Genomic DNA, 21,904 nt, shown 5'->3' on the forward strand with positions numbered 1-21,904 from the left:
CGAACCTATCAATTCTATACTCACGAGAATAAATTTGAAATCACTCGGTGTATTTATACCGAAACTCCTAGCTTACTTTTCATACTCTTTAGCATAAATAACATACACGCAGAAAAATAGTTGGAAATATACACCTGTGAATTGGATAATACAACTATTTTAAATAGGTGCTGGGGAGCGATCCAATTTGTTGGTTGGATTACCTAGTTTTCTTGGATCCACAGGAATTGGATATATTCACCAACTGAGAGAGTTCGACAAAACAAGCGCTTGTTTGCTTGATCCAACTTTTTTGTATATGGTTGCTATTTAGTTGGTTCATAAACCCATCTACCAGTGATATTATATCTATTTTAATTGCTTAAAAAAATTTTCAATAAGTTTTTTATTTTCAAATAAATTGTAATTGAATGAATTTGACGACAAATAGCCTTATTTCTAGTAGGAGTAACTCTTAAGGAATGGTGGCGATAATCGGAAGTCCTACTCCACCGCTCAGTAGCCTCAACCTCGGGTTCGAGGCATCGTCTTAACCACTCCAGGTCTTCCTTCACTTCAGCCTGTTCATCTCTCTTTACTCCATCGTCATGAACAGTTGTTGGCTGTTAAGAGAAAAAAGTTAAAAAAGAAACTTTATAGAAATGGAAAGGGACATTTCTCATGACATACCTATTCGGACTCTTTCGACCGTAATCCTGAAGCACGCAAATCTTTTATTATACAGGTATATTTATCATATAATTTACCCCTGGGCTGCTTCGCGCCTTCCAAATTAGTTTTCGGCTGCCTTGGTACGTAGTACGTTGCCTAGAAAACAAAATAGTTATTAGAAAATTGTTGTTTTATAAATTCAGGCATCAATTAATGAGCATGAGAGAACTTACCTTTGAAAAGAACAATCAAAAATCCCGCGTTCTCGGGATCCACATTTTCCAAAAACTCCAAACTTTTTTCATCCATCTCTTCTTGTAGAATTTTCTAGGAACTAAACACAAAAAGACGCGCATTACCGGAACGAGCGTGTGGTAGCGAACGTGGCGAGCAGCCGAAAAGAACAGAAAAGAGTAGGGATGAAAAATGCAAAGCCAATGATAGTCGAGAGTTGATTGTCGATTATTGTAAAATAATCAATGTTATCGATTTTTGTAGGCTTAAAAATTGACAAAAATTGAACACTTTATTTGAATTATTAATTGCCGTTTGTTTTTATTTTCACGTATACGTGTTAAATAATCGTTTGTATGTACTTTTGTGATATTATTTTGGTATATTTAAGTATTGATGATGAATTTTCTCGAATTGAAAAAATTTATTTTCATAAAAAATGTAACTCTTAACCTATAAATTCAACAGAATTTTCGAGGATTGAATAAAGTCAGTCGAATACGATTTTCAACTAAGATTAATCGAGTTCTTTTCTGCCTTTCAAAAAAGTTGACTCATTAATCGAAATTCGAATTCCAGTATAAGTCATCATTTCCAACAAAGTTGGCAGTCTTATCCAATTCAAAGCATATAAAAACCAATCGGAGGTATCATTTTTAAATTGCTAAAATAACCATCACCGTTATTTGATCTTTCATTTTAAATAGATACAACATCCAATTTTTTCTCACCCAATAAAAATTGGATGCTCTTTCTAACCATTTTTCTGCGTGTACCATTTAAACGCAATGTAGCTTACATATAAAACTTCGTAGTATAAATTTTACTATTTTGTATTACAAATATACTTCTTCCCTCTTCGGCAAAGAAATTAAACAACAATTTATCCAATTTTTCAACGCTGATGATGTGGAAACCAGATTCGGAATACGCACTCCGAAATCTGTTAGAAAAGTACATTGTAGGTCAAGTTTTGTAACACAGTGAAATTTTTCTTTAAGCACTATCGAAAAACAAAAATTGATTATTACCGCTGAAAGGACTTCTGTCTTGCCTGAGATATTTATTTGCCTTTAATTGCGGGCCTTCTCATTCGCATCTTGCGATCGGCGGCCATGTGATTAGGCATGCTCCGGCAACATACCAAATCTGCCGACGACAACGATTCTCTGCTTGAAACCTGGTTAACAAACGGTAGGCTCGGAACCTAACGAGCAGTTGAAAAAAAATTAGGAAGGAGGCAGTTGGTGGAAGCGCAGCAGCTCTGACAATGAGTGAGCAAAAATAATCTATTATGACCGTAACCAGAAATAAATCCCATCTCGGTAATCCATCATTTTACGACTTGGCAATCAAAACAAGGAGTTTAACTAAAAGATGGACTCTAGGCCCCAAGGACGGACTCGTGGAACGGGCGGACGGACACCGGGTTGACCAATCAACGACTACATACATAGACTGAAAAGAAAATTGGTTAAGTATTGAGAAATTATATTCGTTTTAATGACATTGCGTATTTTGTATAGTACTTGGCCTAACATGTAAAAAAAATATGTTTTCAGAATTTTAATTTCACAAAATACTGATTGTATATTTAAAATTCGAATGTCATAACAACATTATTATTATTAACTTAAAGATTATTTAAATAAACATTATTTTATAATTTTTTTTAATAGGACTTTAGAAAGAGGATTTGTTGTAGATTAACACTTTCCAAAAGTATTACTGGATAAATGAAAAATTTTAAATAAATTTGTTGCCCAAAACTTTGGAACAAGACTTTCAAAAACAGTGTTATCGTATATAAACTTTTTTCAAAAGTGTTAATGGACGAGTAACAAATTTAAAAATAAATTTTTGGCCCAATACTTTCGAATGTTTATTTACTTTATTATGGAGATCATAGTTATCATTCGATGAAAAAAAAAGGATCTCTGTTTGGGTTTTGACAACAAAGACGAATATGTAAATGACTAATGGACCTTGATATATATTTTCATCAGTGTAGCTGACTAGCCGGCTAACGAACTGGCCGAGAGTCATGTTTTGCTAACCAGAACCAGGAAACTAAGATTGGGCCAGGCCGAGAACATGACTTTAAGACAGCCGCGTTCGCATCGAGTCCAATCTGACGTGAAGACTCGGCCGGCCTGGCAGCTCTGGGCCTTTTTGGGGCCCGGCTAAATAGTTGCCAATAATCCGTGTCCAAACTGATCGGGTTGCCGTTTATGGTAATGGGCGAAATTAGATGCCGAAATGCGCAACGGGCTGCGAAGCTTCATTACCAATGCACAAACTTGGCAGTACGTCCCGACTGATTGGACACGGTCTCGGCCAGCGTTCAGCATTATTATTGCTTCATCATGTGTTCATCAGCCAGAATGTCCAAACTGAAATTGCAACAAAAAATGAAACAGCGACATACCAGTCAAGTATCAGGACTATCATATTAATACAAATTTCCAAACTAGTGCGCTTAGAGCGACTCTTTGTTGAAGTCCAACGCCAAAGGAAGCTTTTGAAAAATATTTGAATTATTTTAAATAAATCAAGAAGGGATGCTTTGGTAGAGTGCCCGACAATCAGATTCCCATAATTCTGACGAACTGCAAGCTAAAAGCAGGCAGCAACTCATGTTTACAGGTATAAAAAAGGTTTGAGCTTATAACACAGGAACAGAAAATCTAACTTTTTGAAATTTTCTCAAGCTATTTGTACTTTTCCATAATATTTGGGTGCTCCTGAGTTAAAGTCGCATATCAGCTTAGGACTCCGCGGTATACCCAAGGGCACGAAAATCCGACGACATTTTTATACCCATTACTCGTAGAGTATTAGGTTATATTGTAATCAGGATCAATAAGATCTGTCTTTCCGGCTTCCCGTCTGTATACTGGTCGAGATTTCGGAAACTATAAAAGCTGGAGTGTTGGGATTCGGCATGCATATTCTACTAATTACTACTCAGTGCAAGTCTATTTCAAAACCAAGCCACACACACTCTAAGGCCCACAGTTTGGGAAAACCTTTCGCTTCACTTTAAATCAGAATAACCAATCGGTGTCGTAACCGCTATGCTTAATCGGTATATCCTAATCAAAACCGTAACCGAAAAGGAAACCGATAAATTTGTTTTTGCCTAACCGAAACCGTAACCAAAATGTATAGCAAATGGATTAACCGTAACCGATAGCGAAACCTTTGTACCTTTGCTAATGTCTTCTAAGAAAACATAATTCCTAACGTCTTAACAAATTCATGTGTCAAATCCTGCAAATGATTTTCTTTTAGAGGATTATTTTACAATGCAAAAAAAAAGAAGCATACAAAATTTTGTACATTAAATTATATTAAAATGCCGCGACCAAAAACAAATCCCTACCGAAACTTTTACACGTTCGACAAAGTCAAAAATTTAAAAAAGTCAAAAATTTAAGTTACTTATTTTGAGAAAGATTTTAAATTAACTTCGAACTTAAGAAACTTCAAACATTTTACGTGTAAAAACCTTATTCGCTCTAATCATTAATTCGAGGCATATAAAATATATAAAATGTTTTTTTATTTAAGCCTATATTTTATTTGGTTTTAATCCCAGCCTTAAATCATTTTAGACCTTACGTTTTAAAATTGAACCGCTGCACAGTGGTCGATTCTGCTTATCTGAACAATAATAAATCCAAAATTAAATAATTAAACATGGTTGATATATATTATATCCTTTAAAACTAACATCCCGCCAATATTTATTCTCGTGTTGTTTATAGCTCATTCATACAAACACTAGTATATAGAAACTCGAGTTCCGGCAAACTTGATTTTTATATTGGCAGTTTGCTGATATCAAAAATTAAAAAAATAAGAAAACAAAAAATATATTCGCTTGCAGCTATTGCAAAAATTTAATATTCTTGAAAACATTAAAATTATGATTGACTTGCGTTTATATTTAAAAACACTGAAGCTATGAAGATTTGCAGCTGAATGATTAGATAGTTATTTTATATATTTTTATTATTTCTATGGGAGCTATATGATAGAGTCGTCCGATTTTGATGAAAATTTAACCATAACTACAAAATATTTAACCATTACTATATGTCGAAAAACTTAAAAAAAAATTAAAAAAGCAGCAAAGTTATCATTTTTTTTTTTTTTTCCGATTTTTCCTATGGGAACTATATGATTTCGATGAAATTTAAACCGTAATTCTGAAATATTTAACCATTACTATATGTCGATGAAAAAATTAAAAACAAGAAAGAAAGCAAACTTCGGCAGCCGAAATTCATATACCCTTGCAGCTATTGCAAAAATTAAATATTTTTTAAAACATTAATATTATGATTTACTTGCGTATATGTTTAAAAACATTGAAGCTATGATGATTTGCATCTCAAATATTATATAGTTACTCGTCCGATTTTGAAATTTAAAACGTAATTCTGAAATATTTAACCATTACTATATGTCGAAGAACTAATAGAAAAATTTAAAAACAGCAAAGTTATAATTTTTTTCTATTTATTTTTCCGATTGTTCCTATGGGAGCTATATGATATAGTCGTCCGATTTTGATGAAATTTAAACCGTAATTCTGAAATATTTAACCATTACTATATGTCGAAGAACTAAAAAAAAATTAAAAAGCAGCAAAGTTATAATTTTTTTTTAAATTTATTTTTCGATTGTTCCTATGGGAGCTATATGCTATAGTCGTCTGATCCGGCTCGTTCCGACTTATATACTACCTGCAATAGAAAGACAACTTTTGGGAAAGTTTCATGCAGATAGCTTTAAAACTGAGAGACTAGTTTGCGTAGAAACGGACGGACAGACGGACGGACAGACGGACATGGCTAGATCGACTCGCCTAGTGATGCTGATCAAGAATATATATACTTTAAAGGGTCGGAGATATCTCCTTCACTGCGTTGCGAACTTCTTACTGAAATTATAATACCCTCTGCAAGGGTATAAACAGCAAAGTTATAATTTTTTTTTTTTTTTTATTGTTCCTATTAGAGCTTTATGCTATAGTCGTCCGATCCGACTCGTTCCTTATGTACTTATGTACTACCTGCAATAGAAAGACAACTTTTGGGAAAGTTTCACGCAAATAGCTTTAAAACTGAAAGACTAGTTTGCGTAGAAACTGACGGACAGACGGACGGACAGACGGACATGACTAGATCGACTGTGCTAGTGATGCTGATCAAGAATATATATACTTTATAGGGTCAAGGATGTCTCCTTCGCTGCGTTGCAAACTTCTGACTGAAATTATAATACCCTCTGCAAGGGTATAATGAATGGATAAAATGAAGAAACCCCTTTATCAGCATTGAAACAACAAAAGTTAACAATGATACAAATAGTAGATCTCGCGGGGATGTTAAAAACTTGTTAGCCACGATTTCGATCTTTTTGGAAGAAGGTGTCCAAAAAAATTCAGACGATTTTTTCAAGGAAAATTTCCGATTGAATAGAAGTGCGTTTAACATTTTAATTGAACGGCTTCCAAATCTCTGGAAAAAATACATTCCTTTTCGTCTCTCAATTCCTTTAGAGAGGCGAGTAGCAAATTGCATTGTGTGCACTTGGATCCTCTGCGGAATACCGAACAATATTCGAGTTTTTCCGTGAGGTTATACCGAACTTGCAGGCGATTACTTACCAGCTGACTTTCTGACACAGAAGAAGATCATGAAAACAGTAAAGGGATTTAAAGGCATTTTTTTTACCCAATGCCTTGGAGCTATGGGTAGGGCAAGAATATTTGAAAGATATAAGAATTGGTAATCTGTAAAGCATTTAAATTAAGATGGATGTCACTCCGATTTCCGACCGAGATCTAAGGATGTAGAGGATTAACGAAACTACAAGGGGTGGTACTCAACCGTAGACTTTCGGTATGAAGTTTCTGGTTCTGTTTAAAAATATATTTATTTAATAATTCATATGCAAACAGTTACAGATTCTCCTATATAAGTTTAGGAAGCCCCGGACGGGGCCATAATAATTTTTGGGAAGTCAAACCTTAACAAGAAATTGATGCAATCTGCATTACAAGGAGTGTAAGTCGAAACCTTTGTACCTTTGCTAATGTCTTCTAAGAAAACATAATTCCTAACGTCTTAACAAATTCATGTGTCAAATCCTGCAAATGATTTTCTTTTAGAGGATTATTTTACAATGCAAAAAAAAAGAAGCATACAAAATTTTGTACATTAAATTATATTAAAATGCCGCGACCAAAAACAAATCCCTACCGAAACTTTTACACGTTCGACAAAGTCAAAAATTTAAAAAAGTCAAAAATTTAAGTTACTTATTTTGAGAAAGATTTTAAATTAACTTCGAACTTAAGAAACTTCAAACATTTTACGTGTAAAAACCTTATTCGCTCTAATCATTAATTCGAGGCATATAAAATATATAAAATGTTTTTTTATTTAAGCCTATATTTTATTTGGTTTTAATCCCAGCCTTGAATCATTTTAGACCTTACGTTTTAAAATTGAACCGCTGCACAGTGGTCGATTCTGCTTATCTGAACAATAATAAATCCAAAATTAAATAATTAAACATGGTTGATATATATTATATCCTTTAAAACTAACATCCCGCCAATATTTATTCTCGTGTTGTTTATAGCTCATTCATACAAACACTAGTATATAGAAACTCGAGTTCCGGCAAACTTGATTTTTATATTGGCAGTTTGCTGATATCAAAAATTAAAAAAATAAGAAAACAAAAAATATATTCGCTTGCAGCTATTGCAAAAATTTAATATTCTTGAAAACATTAAAATTATGATTGACTTGCGTTTATATTTAAAAACACTGAAGCTATGAAGATTTGCAGCTGAATGATTAGATAGTTATTTTATATATTTTTATTATTTCTATGGGAGCTATATGATAGAGTCGTCCGATTTTGATGAAAATTTAACCATAACTACAAAATATTTAACCATTACTATATGTCGAAAAACTTAAAAAAAAATTAAAAAAGCAGCAAAGTTATCATTTTTTTGTATTTTTTTCCGATTTTTCCTATGGGAACTATATGATTTCGATGAAATTTAAACCGTAATTCTGAAATATTTAACCATTACTATATGTCGATGAAAAAATTAAAAACAAGAAAGAAAGCAAACTTCGGCAAGCCGAAATTCATATACCCTTGCAGCTATTGCAAAAATTAAATATTTTTTAAAACATTAATATTATGATTTACTTGCGTATATGTTTAAAAACATTGAAGCTATGATGATTTGCATCTCAAATATTATATAGTTACTCGTCCGATTTTGAAATTTAAAACGTAATTCTGAAATATTTAACCATTACTATATGTCGAAGAACTAATAGAAAAATTTAAAAACAGCAAAGTTATAATTTTTTTCTATTTATTTTTCCGATTGTTCCTATGGGAGCTATATGATATAGTCGTCCGATTTTGATGAAATTTAAACCGTAATTCTGAAATATTTAACCATTACTATATGTCGAAGAACTAAAAAAAAATTAAAAAGCAGCAAAGTTATAATTTTTTTTTAAATTTATTTTTTCGATTGTTCCTATGGGAGCTATATGCTATTGTCGTCTGATCCGGCTCGTTCCGACTTATATACTACCTGCAATAGAAAGACAACTTTTGGGAAAGTTTCATGCAGATAGCTTTAAAACTGAGAGACTAGTTTGCGTAGAAACGGACGGACAGACGGACGGACAGACGGACATGGCTAGATCGACTCGCCTAGTGATGCTGATCAAGAATATATATACTTTAAAGGGTCGGAGATATCTCCTTCACTGCGTTGCGAACTTCTTACTGAAATTATAATACCCTCTGCAAGGGTATAAACAGCAAAGTTATAATTTTTTTTTTTTTTTGATTGTTCCTATTAGAGCTTTATGCTATAGTCGTCCGATCCGACTCGTTCCTTATGTACTTATGTACTACCTGCAATAGAAAGACAACTTTTGGGAAAGTTTCACGCAAATAGCTTTAAAACTGAAAGACTAGTTTGCGTAGAAACTGACGGACAGACGGACGGACAGACGGACATGACTAGATCGACTGTGCTAGTGATGCTGATCAAGAATATATATACTTTATAGGGTCAAGGATGTCTCCTTCGCTGCGTTGCAAACTTCTGACTGAAATTATAATACCCTCTGCAAGGGTATAATGAATGGATAAAATGAAGAAACCCCTTTATCAGCATTGAAACAACAAAAGTTAACAATGATACAAATAGTAGATCTCGCGGGGATGTTAAAAACTTGTTAGCCACGATTTCGATCTTTTTGGAAGAAGGTGTCCAAAAAAATTCAGACGATTTTTTCAAGGAAAATTTCCGATTGAATAGAAGTGCGTTTAACATTTTAATTGAACGGCTTCCAAATCTCTGGAAAAAATACATTCCTTTTCGTCTCTCAATTCCTTTAGAGAGGCGAGAAGCAAATCGCATTGTGTGCACTTGGATCCTCTGCGGAATACCGAACAATATTCGAATTTTTCCGTGAGGTTATACCGAACTTGCAGGCGATTACTTACCAGCTGACTTTCTGACACAGAAGAAGATCATGAAAACAGTAAAGGGATTTAAAGGCATTTTTTTTACCCAATGCCTTGGAGCTATGGGTAGGGCAAGAATATTTGAAAGATATAAGAATTGGTAATCTGTAAAGCATTTAAATTAAGATGGATGTCACTCCGATTTCCGACCGAGATCTAAGGATGTAGAGGATTAACGAAACTACAAGGGGTGGTACTCAACCGTAGACTTTCGGTATGAAGTTTCTGGTTCTGTTTAAAAATATATTTATTTAATAATTCATATGCAAACAGTTACAGATTCTCCTATATAAGTTTAGGAAGCCCCGGACGGGGCCATAATAATTTTTGGGAAGTCAAACCTTAACAAGAAATTGATGCAATCTGCATTACAAGGAGTGTAAGTCCCAATATTAGTTTTAAACAACCAGCATTTTAATTTTTTAAAAATGTGATAAAACCTGTTTCTGTGGAAGCAATTCCTAAGAAGAGAGTTTTCAACTACCACCTTTGTAGGGTCAGGAGGGTGGTAGAGAACGCTTTTGACCACATTAAGGTTCGATTTCGAAGGATCGGAAAAGGTTTGGATAACGACATCAGAAACACTTCGCAAATAATTGCCTTTTGCTGCATCCTTCACAATTTTAGCATTGCCCACAACTGCGGGTTAAAGACATCTGGCAGGAAGTAGCACACATTCAAATAGGGAATGGAATGGAAATTTTATAAATGGAAACTCTCGATAAAAACATTTAACCAGTTTATTCATTATTTATGTATTTTTTGCTGCCGTTCTAAATACTTAAATATTTTATTTTAAAATTTTTAGAATCGTTGGCCAATGTCTTCATAACTTTTAGTTTGTCGGTCGGTCCCATTCATCCGACGCATTTCCTTTGGATGACCCGATTGCTCCATTACAGAATGATTGGTAAATGAAGTAGAATGGCTATCTATCGATTCATCTCCAGTTTTAGTTTCCATATTTTCATAAATTTTAATAACTTATGCTGTCCACAACGCTACCATCCAATTCGTTGAACGACTGCAGGATGTATGACATACTATCGAAGTGCTCCCAGTTTTGGTCTATTATTATCTAAATTTACACCATCGATATAGGCTATCAGATATTATGTATCAAGAAAAGGTAGCGTTGTATTTTTCGGCTCCTTTTTTGCTGTTTATGATGAAAGAATTCACCCGCGTTCATCACAACTATCGATATAAATCCATCAGTGATCAGTGATCATGTTTTTCTGGTGAATACGCCTAATGACTACGTTTTTTTGTTTTTGACTGGATAGTAATGATAGACCCACAATATGCAAACGAAAGCTCAAAAATAAAAAATCATCTTATGATATACCTGAAAATGAGGAAAACTCAACTTAAACTTACTCATCACTAGTTTCCTGTGCCCAAAACTTGATAGACTAGAAAATCAACCCCAGTGTAAACGTTGCTTTAGAAAATTGTTTCTATCGATAGTTAAGCAGTCGCGAACGGGCAAAGCTTACGACAGTTTTCTGCCTTTTTACTGTGTTTTGCTTTATTATTGTAGAAAAAATGTGAGGTACTTTTTGGCAAGTTAAGAGGATGGTAGTTGCGGGTTGGTCTAAAAGGCACTTTAAAAGTTAAGCGGCTTACCAATTCTAAGGAGTCAATATCACCATACATTTCTCTTAAGATTTCGCGATCCATCAAAGAATTTTTTTCTCACGATAATTCGTGACGTCTGTAAAAAGGAAATTGAAGGTGCTCAGATGTCTTATAAATCATAGAGTTCACTTTACAAATTCCAAGTGTTGGGAGTGACCTGAAAACATTTTTTCAACTCGGATCTCGTTTTAAGTACTTGGCTTACTCGACTTGAATTTTTTTTTTTTCAAGTTGAAGTGAGTGATCATTTTAAGTAAACTTTAAGTTCTAACTTAAAAGTTTACTCTTGCAGGACTTTAGTTCTTAGCTAAATTTTCTAATAATGAGGCAAAGTGAGAGAGGTTCTGAGTTCACATCGAATTGTATAGATTTGTTTTTTAGTTTTTCGAGCATAATGCTTATTTATGCAGCTGTTTAGTTAGAATGTGCGTGGACGCGTGGTTAAGGCTTACATCTAGAGCGCGTATGGTCCCATATTCAATTCTCAGTCGAGGCAGTCGAGATTCTCATAAAAGTATTTCGTAAGTAAAATGATTTCATTTAACACGTAAAATAATAATATAACAATTAATTATGAGTCAACTAACGCTCGTTTTTAAATTACAAATTACATACATAGATATGTAAAACAAACAACACAGTTGTAAGAAAATGTTTGTTATATTTTTGGCAGGTTTGTTTTAGTGGATTCTCATTTTGACAAAAAGATACTTCTTAAAAATTTTTATTCAAACTGAGAAAATTGAACTCAAACTGAGAATTTTTGGTCTTGAATTTTTTGGAGTACGAATAGTCTCAAATTGAGTGCAATAAACTTGATTAATTTTTACTGTGCACCTGCTGCAGCTATTACCGCCAGCGCAGCGACCGAACTTTGGGCGAGCAGCGGCAGAGGCGCGGCAGAGCGACGGCAGATAACTTCAAAACCTTACAACTTCTCAAATATTAGCACGATTTTAAAAATTGTTGTTGTCGACCGATAGATATGACCGAAACACACACACATTGAACCCCTAGACCTAACATGTCTCACAGTGACAGTAGATACTTTCACAATTTTTGGGCGGTTCATTGGGCGCGGCTCCGTTTTAAAATAAACTTGCTCTGCAAGTTTTTTCTAGTTTTTATAGTTTCTAATGATTCAAACTCTTAAAAATTAAAAAAAAAAGAACCATTTCTTCTTCATAGAAAAACTTATAAAAAAATCGACATTACCCCACTGCGGGGGTATAAAAATCGAGAAAAAATCGACATGCTTCTTCTTGTTCAACCTTACCAAATTGATTTTAAATGGCGAGTTTCCTTAGAATCAAAAATAAAATTTCTTGATTCCATCGCGTTTTAAATCACGGGCGATTTTCGAAAATTCATTGCAATTTTTATTTCAGTGTTGACTTAACAAATTTCATTAAAATAAAATTTTTCATATTTAAGAAATACAAAATATTTTCTGAATTCTTGAAAAGTTATCTAAATGGAATATTCTGGTCTAGAAATTTTGAAGTTTATACGTTTGGCTTAGATCCTTAAAAGATTTTTCTTCTACTGAACCGATTCCTTTGAAATTTGGTATACAAGTATATCTATTATATACAACTCTCTATTTTTATTATATTTTTGATTATAAGTATTTTTAAAATATTCAAAAAGTTGGAAAGAATTGGTTAAAAAACATTTTTTGCTTTCAAGTCAAATAGTTTTGTTATTTAAAATTTTTTTTTTTGAAAGTGGTCAACCCGATAACGTCATCTTTTCCAATGAAGAATTAGTTTGATTTCTACAAGGACGCAGCGATTTTATTTCAAGACCACACTCCCCAGGCCTGTATCTCGGCGAATATTCAGTTTTTTTTTTTTCTTTATTATTCTTTAAATTTTAATAAAAACCTATAAAAAACCCTATATATTAAAAATGTTTTCTTTTTTTATCATACTTGAGAATATGCCTAAAATTCAGGCTTATAGACCAGAATACTCCTTGTGTTGCAGAAATCCCTTGTGTTGACTTGAATATAAGGTGTTATTTTTAAACTACCTCTTTCCAAATCGTATTTTGTTAAAAAAAAAATTCATAGCTCAATTTAAGATTTAGAAAAATGCCCTTCAAATTAGAAAGGAATTTTCTAGCCCAAGGTGTAATGTGTCAGAAGTATCAAGGACGATGGTATTTTAAGTCTGCTGCTATATTACTGCTTCGTCTTGTGCCCAACAGCTAGAACGTGCAAAGTGAAATCGCGACAGAAGCCTAAGCAGTGACCGACCAGTCGGCAGCGGCAGAGACCTGACCCCTGAGAGCGTTTGGAACTGCTCAAACATTTTCGAAATCGTATTTAAAGGTGAAGGTGCAACAGTTGCTGCCATATCTGGTGTCTGCGGCCCACAGGGCACAGTTAAAGGGCTTAACGGGGCAGGCTAATTAATGGAAAATATGGGTTAGGCTTGTGCACACTCGTGTGGATGGCGCATGCTTAAAGACGGTAACAAAAGCTGGCCCACACTTGGGCTTAGAACGCCCTAAGTCCTACGCCGCAATGCACTCAAAGAAAATTCGAGCGTAACGAGCGTAACCGAATTTCTTAGTAAGGAAGACGGATAATTTTTTGAGTTTACATGAAAGGAAAATATTTAGGATTGGCAAGCAGATCTCCCCTTTAAAATCATACCTAATTTACATTAATAAGACAAGTCCTGACTATAAGATTACCGTTACTTACTGATTTGTTACAACAAAATTGAAAATCATCTTATATGTACCAGAAGAAATAAAATATTAGTTTCCCCTTTGTTTTGATTTCGCAGGCTGACGGTTTGCCATACTTTTTTCAATTTAATACAAATTCATAGTATTATAAATCATATAATTTGTAATCTTCAACTTTAAAGTTTTAAGTTTGAGTCCTGGCAAAAGAACATCTGGCAGTCGGTTGGGTTAGTAGCATAACCACTTCCCGAGAATGAAAACTCTATTTAAATCGCGCGCTTTACATTTTCGAGTTGGCAGCACTGAACGTCAGGAGCTGTTCAACACTGCACAGCAGACACTGCCAGCATTGTAGACTGACAAAAGCTGAGCAAAATACCAGAAACTACTTGTTGAGCGTCAGAAAGAGCCAGCACATCGCTCTCTGTTTTGCTGTTCCACGCACAAGCACTCCGCGGAATCACACACGTCACCAGCGCCATTAAGGAATTAATAACAAATAATTAAAATATATTAGGATGCGCCAGCTGAAGGGAAAGGTGAAGGAGACGCGCAAGCAGAAGAAGGAGCGCAAGTTGGACAACCTGGAGACCCAGGCCAAAATCCGGACCGTGGTGCTGCCGGCGGTGGGCGTTCTAGCGGTCTTCCTGATACTGTTCGTCTACCTGAAAACCCGTCCGGCGGTCCTGTCCTAGTTTAATGTAGTCTAAGTCATAACCTTTAATGAAGAGTGCAATAGATTCGTTTTTTACACACATGTTTTAAGAGTAAAATTAAATCTCAATTCGTCCGTCAAAGCTGTTTTTTGATTTGCCTTCGAAGTGCGATAACATGAACCACCAACCGACAAAACATAACAGTTTGTATATATGTAGAAACAGCGTTAGCCTTTTAAGGAAGGTTAGTGTCTGAAAAATGAATGTTGGGGAAGTTTGATTCTTTGAGTTTTACTGTATTTGGTCTCAGATGCTGGCAGTGTTGGAAAACAACAAAAGCGATGGCGGCAAACTTAAAATGATACAATAAAAATAAAAACCCTGGCAAAGGTGGCTAAATTAATGTTTTGGTAAAGATAGTGGCCACGTCGTTGATCGCTTAACATTTTCGCTTGTCCTCGCGCTGCCTCTATTTTTTGTCCGTTTCGAAGTGATCACTGACGCGGACGGTAATCACAGCTTTTGAAGTATATAAACACAGTTAAAGTTCTGTGCTTAAAGGCAGTTAACTGCAGAAGCGCTATCAGTGTCAACCCGATTATCTAATCACAGTGAGCCAGTCAGCTGCTGTCACACTCTTCCTCTCACAGTACAGCTGAAGCAGCGCGCTCTCTCTCGCGCCGTTTTGACGTTTCTTTTGCACTTTCTCACTTTTGGTTAAACTCTCACACTGGCGGGTGCGGGCGACAAAGGCGCTTTTAACTACTCGACAATGCTGAAGTTTTTGGTAAGTTCCCCGCAAACCAAGTTTCCTTGATTCAGCTTACACCTGTGAGCTTAAATAACTCCCCAACATATGTATTCATATTAATTATTCTGTAAAATATGCAAAGTCAATTGTTGTTGGTCTGCTTTTTACGGCGATGACGCGCCGCGGCACAGTGGTCGAAATGGGTTATGTAGTGGAAACAATTTTATTTTTTTTTACAAAATCATTGAATTAAAAGGAAACATTTTCTATATTGTCAGACAAAGCTAAAAAGTTATCATTTCCCAAAAGGTGGCAAAAATCCTTACTTCACGAGACCCAAAGAAACAGATTTATTAAGTATTATTTGCGATATACCTTCTTATATAATTAATCTCCTTTATAGAAAGTATTTTAAATGTATTTAATTGACTCCAACTTAGCTTAACAATGTAAGTGAAAAAACACAAAATGCACTTTTTTTATTCATGCAGTGCAAACTATGTTCAAAAATATGTTTCTTACCTGTTACCATTTTAGCAAACCATACCAGCATCAACATAAATGATTACTTTCCTTACATAAACAAAACTCATTCATAAAATTTAAATTGTTCAAATTATTCTCTTAAATTAATTTAATTATGCCACCTTAAACGAGCGGAATGCTCTTTATTTAGATTTTAGTTTTAACTATACGTTAGCTTTAAATAAATAAATAAAGATGCAATTAGCTTATGGGTAATTCAGCACGGATTTCATAATTAACATTTTTGCCCGCTTTTGTCTGGTCTTTGCCCATTGTGAGAGCTGACTGACCAGAGAAACTCGCTAACAAAACTGTTCGTTCGGATGTGCTGATGTAGGATTCAAGGTTATATAAGGGCCACCAACTCTAATATCAACCAAAGAAAACAATCAGCTTGTCCTTGGGAACTATGTCGACTTCCACTCGAACAGCTCAGGAATACAAACCCAGATTCTTTAAAAAGCCGCACGAACCTCTCAAAATTGATCGTTAATATTAAACTTGAAACCGAAATGAAACTGCTCGGACTTGGGGTACAAGTGATTAGGCTCAAGAGTGGCGGGCAAAGCCGCTCCACAAGTACCCGCTGCCCACCGGAAATCCAGGAGCCACTACCGTGCTGCCCCAAGAAACGTTTTTGGACCTTCAAGAGAGTGCTCGGCTTCTCCACGGTCAGCATGCGATGTCCACTTCCGGAGCTGGCGACTCCACAGCCTCTCTTCGAACCACTATAATGGAGACCTTACTGTACCACCTGCTTTTACATTTATCTTTCTTTCTTTATTTCTTTCAGTTGACCTTTGGCGCCGGGGTTTATACTGGCATCTATGTTTCGCAAAACTATGAGGTAAGCACTCTGCTCTATATTTTAAACTGAATCTTCTAACCCTTCTATGTCTGTTAAGGTTCCTCGAGTAGATGATCCCCAAAAATTGGTTCAGCGTCTCAACGAAAAAGTGAAGGAACTCGTGGACCAAAGCAAGAACAAGTAATGGCCTTGGTAGTTTTGTACATGGGAACCCCAACCTAACCGTCACTAAATTTGAATATATCCGTTGATCGCCCTTTTGTAAATCTGTTTGTATAAAAGTTCATCACCAAATCAATTTAACCTGTAATTTTTTTGCGTTTTATTGTAGATGCATTATTGCACTAAGAATTCCAAACGCAGAAATTGAAACTTACTTTTCCCAAAGGGACAAATCTCATTTTTAAATGGACAACTAAAGCATATCGATGCAAGAAATATTTAAAGTATTGAAAATAATCAAAAGTGGCTACAACTTATAATTTAAGCTAGCTAGCTTTGGAAGCAAACGTCATTTAAATGTATCCCTGAAGAATGAAGACTTTTTTCGACAGTATCCTAAAATTGTGCTAGAATACGTTTAAAACTAAAAGCAAATGCTACATTTCTTTTCACAGATCGGCCGGCGAGAAATTAGTAGACGACATTAAAAGGGAGGCCAAGAAGACACTGGACGACTGACTGCTGCACTAAGTCCACGTTTTTAGTTTAAACAAATTTATCTTTGATCAAATAAAGCGATGTTACATGTATAAAACTAGACGAAAGAGACTCCTCCGCCGTAATATTCCAGGCGCGTTTGGGGCTGCACAAAGGCCAACCAGTCAGAGGCGTGGGTGGGCAGCAGTCCCATGCTGTGGCACTTGTAGAGGGCCAGAGCCACGTTGGCCAAGTTGCCCAGGAAGTAGACAATACGCTGACCAGTTCCCTGCGCGCCCTCGGCCATCTTCGAGGTCACCTGTGTGGTAAAGATGGCCTTGATGGGTCGAATCAGCATCATGCCGACCATCATGATGGGGAAAATGGAGATCGAGTTGCCGGACATGTACATGATGAAGAGGTTCATGGGTATCTGCGGGAAATCCAAAGGTTAGCCGTGCGACTTAATGGGGGTAGTACTCACGTTCTTCAGAGGTCCCAGGGCGAGGTCCCAGGATTTCTTAATAACCAGACGCTGGTCTCGAACCACCTCACTTTGGTTTACCAGGGCAGAAGGATTGTAGCCCAGCGGCGAGGGAATATCAGCATTTTTGCTGCAGAGGCAAGCATTAGTGGGGTGAAAAGATGGCCGAATTTGCAAGACATCCAATATTACCTCACGTTAAAGTCCAGCGCCCACTTGAACTTCTTCGAATTTTGCTTGGTGGACATGCTGCGTATTTATTTTATTTAATATCTCTTAATTATGGAATTAAATGAAAATTTTCAGTCTTAACACCAATTGGTCAACTAGTGTTGGCAAACGTTGAATTCCGGACAGTGCTGACAAATTTCGATAGGCCATTGTCGTGAACTGGCGTTTTGTTATCGATAGACGCGGACTTTTTTAAAACTCGTTGAAAAAATCTTTAGCATAGCAGGTGTTTTCATTTATATTTAAATTTTATTTCGAATTACCTTTTAAGTAGTACTTTCCTTTTTAATATGGTCTTATGTATATGCGTGAGTTTCTATGGATTTTGCATGGCCAAGCGACAAGAAACGAAAGAGTTAAAAATTAAAATGGTTTTTGTTGTATTTTTAAAGAGCAATTACAATTACAGTTTTTTCTCATTATTATTACTTTTATATTTATAAAATTAATAAGAAATATATATTGATGAGGGGGAGGGAGAGGACAAAAATAACTTAAAAAAGACATTTTTACCATATACTATAGTTTTCCTTTCTCTTGTGATTGGTTGGGGTTCTCTTTTACTCGTTTTTTGCTTTTAAACATCCAATAATTATGTATAAGAATTTAAATTAAATTATAGCGTTTTTTATATGCTGCTTGAAAGGTTATGTTTTTGCAATTCAATAAACAATTCAGTTTCTTGTTTGGAAATACGGCCAGGTGGAGCCCATTAGATTATGCGAAGATCTGCTGCTCTTGTTGTTGGTGTTTTTGCCGCTGCTGTTTTTTGTGATAATTCCTTCTGATGTCGATTTCCACCGGTTACCTTCTGTTTGATGTTCTTGAGCCGCTTGTGGTTTTTGTTGCTGGTTTACTGCTTCGGCTTGTTTGAAATCAGAGTTAGTTTTATTCATATTGTTGCTTTAGTTGTAGTATGTTTAATTAGCGATTAGCGTTCTTCAATTGGTTAGACAGCCAGTCGAGTCCCTCGTAGAGCCCATCGCCACTGGTTGCACACGTCGCCTGGATGTACCAGTTGCGATTTCTGAGTGAGTGCAAGCCGAGCTTGTCGGTGATTTCGGCCGCGTTCATTGCATTTGGCAGATCCTACAATTATTTTATAGAAAAGTGATGTGCATTAGAAGTATTACAACTTAAGGGCAACTCCAATTGCGAAATTAAACCAAGAGCAAATGCCAATAAAGGCCATACTTATATACTTATGACGGAACGTACCTGTTTGTTGGCGAATATTAGTAAAACAGCATCCCTCAGCTCGTCCTCCGCTAGCATGCGCATCAACTCCTCTCTCGCCTCCCCGATACGCTCTCTGTCGTTGCTGTCTACGACGAAGATAAGACCCTGAAAGAAACCAGATGCCAAAATTACTCAAATGGCGGTCCTCGGGTCGACAAACTCTAGGATCTCTAATAAAACATCAGTCCCGTCTTGAAACAAAATAAACTTTGAATAATCACAGCATGATTCATTACAAGTTGTTAACATCATCTAGGATCGCCTGGAATCTGGGTTTCGGTTGAAATCACACTTACTTGTGTATTCTGGAAGTAGTGCCTCCACAGGGGACGAATTTTATCTTGGCCGCCCACATCCCACACCGTAAAGCTAATATTCTTGTATTCTACAGTCTCCACATTGAAACCTAGGAACAAAAATAGGAAAATATTAGACACGGAAAATAGGCATTTAAAAGGGGCCCCAGAAACTCACCAATGGTAGGTATCGTTGTAACAATTTCGCCTAGTTTGAGTTTGTACAGAATTGTGGTTTTACCAGCGGCATCCAAACCGACCATCAATATTCTCATTTCCTTTTTGCCGAAGAGGCCTTTAAACAGGTTCGCGAACACATTTCCCATGACTGCTGTTTGTCTTTCTGATGCTCGGAATTAGTCGTAGGAAGTTGGGTCTCTGGTTGGTCTTCTCGCTGCTTGCTGGCTGGAATTATGACAAGTTCAAATCCGAGTTGCAATACCGATCAGAATATGCAAACTGCGGACTTGTGTGCTTGAACTGGAGGAATCTGCAAAGAGACCGATCGAACCGAGAATTATTTTCGGAAATTATTTATGGCAAGCCAGAAGATTTCGGGCCGGCTTGCACGACGGTGGAAGCAATGGTTTTGTGATGTTGTGTGGGGCTTTGTTTTACCCGATCGCTCTGACGTGTTGAGTCATAATAATAAACCGGAAGAGGCTAAGCGAATCGCTAACGAAATTTCGCTTCGTTTTTTTTAAATAAAGCTGTTTGTTTTTTTTGGAAGTGTGTCAGTCCCACGAAAGTTGTTTATATAATTAATTGCTCACTTATTAATAACGCTAAAATAAGGATGTATAGGAACACAGTTGTGTGGCTCTCTAGCGGTTGCCGCTGATAAGATATCGATTTGTAGTAGAGAACGATGACGGTGCTCTGTGGCCTCCCTCCCAACTTCCGACACCACTTTCACACTTTACCCAGCGTTTTCAAGAAACGTGCGGTTTGAAAAGTGTGTAAATGATAAGGCCTTTGGCCAGGTAATGTGCAGTTTTAAGCAAAGTTTGTGGGGCGGAGGGGGTGATTGCCAAACTCTTCGGTGAGTCATCGCTGCCATCTAGCAGCCTGGAATACGCAAACCAATTATTGCTTTAATCGTGGAACCCAGGATGTATGCCCGTTCAGCCCCCGCACACACAAAAATCGAAGCGTTGCCAACGAAACATACGGTAATATTTACAACTTTGAAGTAGCTTTAAAACGCATCTACAAGTCAACTAAAATCTCTAGAAGTTTTGGTGCCAGCCCCGATAATGCGCAAATAAAAACGCCCTACGCTCTGGAGAAGATGCTAATGCCAGCCAGCTGACGATAGTTGGGCTGGAAGAAACCGAAATCGAAAACTACACGTAGCAGCTTTTAATTTTAAGCTGTGGGAAGCGGGGCGAACCCACTAACACACCGACACTCAGCTCTCACACACACACACGCAGGAGCCAGGGTTGCCAACTGCGCCAAGCCCTGCCCGATGCCTCTTATTCAAGCTCCAAACGGAGCACAAGTCGACGACGTCACACTGCGATGATGACCACTCTACAAGCCTGGCCAGGTACGCTACCTTCTCGATAAAGCCCTTTTTGGATTCGGATCGGGCAAATTTGAACCTTATACGTGGTTAAATGCGTCTGTGTGTGTGACGTACGCTTTTTTCTTCTAGGTTGGTGAAATGCGACGGCGCCGTCCCTTGTTTTCTCGAAAAGAACAACTTCTCGTTCCGAATTGCAGGAAAATCGATCAACTATAACGTGATTTGTTTAGGATCGCTTTATACGTTAATTTACCGCTTAATCAGGCTTCTTTCGTGGATTTTTCTTTGATTGAATTTTCTCTGCTGCCAAACACACCACACACCGAATTGCGAAGAGAAAGATAATGGGAAGAAATTTATCGATAGCATACTCGTCCGATAGGCGATGAACACAAGACACTGTTTTAAGTGGGCCGAACTCGAGAAATGCACAACTACAATATATTTTTTATGTCCAATTTCAGGCACATTAGTTATTGTTGTTGTAAAAGGCTATCCACTTCTTCCTAATCCTCAAATGCAATAAACAAAGTGCCAACGATAAATTCGAACGCCTTCCAATACTATTACTTCCACTACTCCCCACAGCTGCAATCGCTGCGTCAGTAGTCTATAACCCACACCAATACGAACACACCGACATCCTGCACATTTGCGGAAGTTCTTAAATACAGCAATGGTATTACTTCATTTTCATACAACCTCTGATTTCGACTGAAAACAAATACGCACCAACTACTTGAATCAAATGCACTCGTATTGGAGCGGAAATTTTAAAAACTTCAGCTTGGAAATGTCTAAAATCACAGAGCAAAATAAAACTCGACCGAGAATACACTTGCCGTTGAAAAACTGCAAACTCACCAACCAAAACGTTGCCGATAGAGATGAGCGCAGCGCAGTGCTCGTCGGGCCATGTGCTA

At 36.5% G+C, this 21,904-nt stretch overlaps 4 protein-coding genes across 10 annotated transcripts; 2 read left to right on the forward strand and 2 right to left on the reverse strand.

Annotated features, from left to right (window-relative positions):
* The first annotated feature begins 14,212 nt into the window (after positions 1–14,212).
* LOC108150568 (single-pass membrane and coiled-coil domain-containing protein 4 homolog) lies at positions 14,213–14,618 on the forward strand. Its single transcript, XM_017278816.2, has one exon. The coding sequence runs from the start codon at positions 14,340–14,342 to the stop codon at positions 14,514–14,516; it is 177 nt and encodes a 58-aa protein (XP_017134305.1). The 5' UTR covers positions 14,213–14,339; the 3' UTR covers positions 14,517–14,618.
* Positions 14,619–14,978: 360 nt separating this feature from the next.
* On the forward strand, positions 14,979–17,321 carry LOC108150567. Of its 3 annotated transcripts, none has more exons than XM_017278815.2 (4): positions 14,979–15,264; positions 16,547–16,600; positions 16,659–16,741; positions 17,179–17,321. In XM_017278815.2, exons 1-4 carry the CDS (start codon positions 15,250–15,252, stop codon positions 17,240–17,242), a joined length of 216 nt encoding a protein of 71 aa, XP_017134304.1. In that variant the 5' UTR covers positions 14,979–15,249; the 3' UTR covers positions 17,243–17,321. The 3 variants fall into 3 exon arrangements, with proteins under 3 accessions (XP_017134304.1, XP_017134303.1, XP_017134301.2); XM_017278814.2 differs by lacking the exon at positions 14,979–15,264 and adding an exon at positions 16,189–16,424; XM_017278812.2 differs by lacking the exons at positions 14,979–15,264; positions 17,179–17,321 and adding an exon at positions 16,251–16,424 and having other exon boundaries at positions 16,659–16,871.
* On the reverse strand, positions 17,262–17,992 carry LOC108150566 (ER membrane protein complex subunit 4). Of its 2 annotated transcripts, XM_017278810.2 has the most exons (3): positions 17,877–17,992; positions 17,685–17,814; positions 17,262–17,633 (listed from the first exon to the last, which is right to left on the reverse strand). In XM_017278810.2, the coding sequence occupies exons 1-3, from the start codon at positions 17,930–17,932 to the stop codon at positions 17,319–17,321; spliced, it is 501 nt and encodes a 166-aa protein (XP_017134299.1). In that variant the 5' UTR covers positions 17,933–17,992; the 3' UTR covers positions 17,262–17,318. The 2 variants fall into 2 exon arrangements, with proteins under 2 accessions (XP_017134299.1, XP_017134300.1); XM_017278811.2 differs by lacking the exon at positions 17,877–17,992 and having other exon boundaries at positions 17,262–17,632; positions 17,686–17,753.
* LOC108150565 (ADP-ribosylation factor 1) lies at positions 17,877–21,862 on the reverse strand. 4 transcript variants are annotated; one of them, XM_017278808.2, is made up of 5 exons: positions 21,846–21,862; positions 19,629–19,940; positions 19,451–19,560; positions 19,134–19,259; positions 17,877–19,004 (listed from the first exon to the last, which is right to left on the reverse strand). In XM_017278808.2, exons 2-5 carry the CDS (start codon positions 19,774–19,776, stop codon positions 18,840–18,842), a joined length of 549 nt encoding a protein of 182 aa, XP_017134297.1. In that variant the 5' UTR covers positions 19,777–19,940; positions 21,846–21,862; the 3' UTR covers positions 17,877–18,839. The 4 variants fall into 4 exon arrangements, with proteins under 4 accessions (XP_017134297.1, XP_017134294.1, XP_017134293.1 ...); XM_017278805.2 differs by lacking the exon at positions 21,846–21,862 and adding an exon at positions 21,714–21,827; XM_017278804.2 differs by lacking the exon at positions 21,846–21,862 and adding an exon at positions 21,235–21,355.
* Between the last annotated feature and the right edge of the window lie 42 nt (positions 21,863–21,904).

Source organism: Drosophila elegans, unplaced genomic scaffold, assembly GCF_018152505.1.
Source record: "Drosophila elegans isolate 14027-0461.03 unplaced genomic scaffold, ASM1815250v1 contig_208, whole genome shotgun sequence".
NCBI classification, from domain to species: domain Eukaryota; kingdom Metazoa; phylum Arthropoda; class Insecta; order Diptera; family Drosophilidae; genus Drosophila; species Drosophila elegans.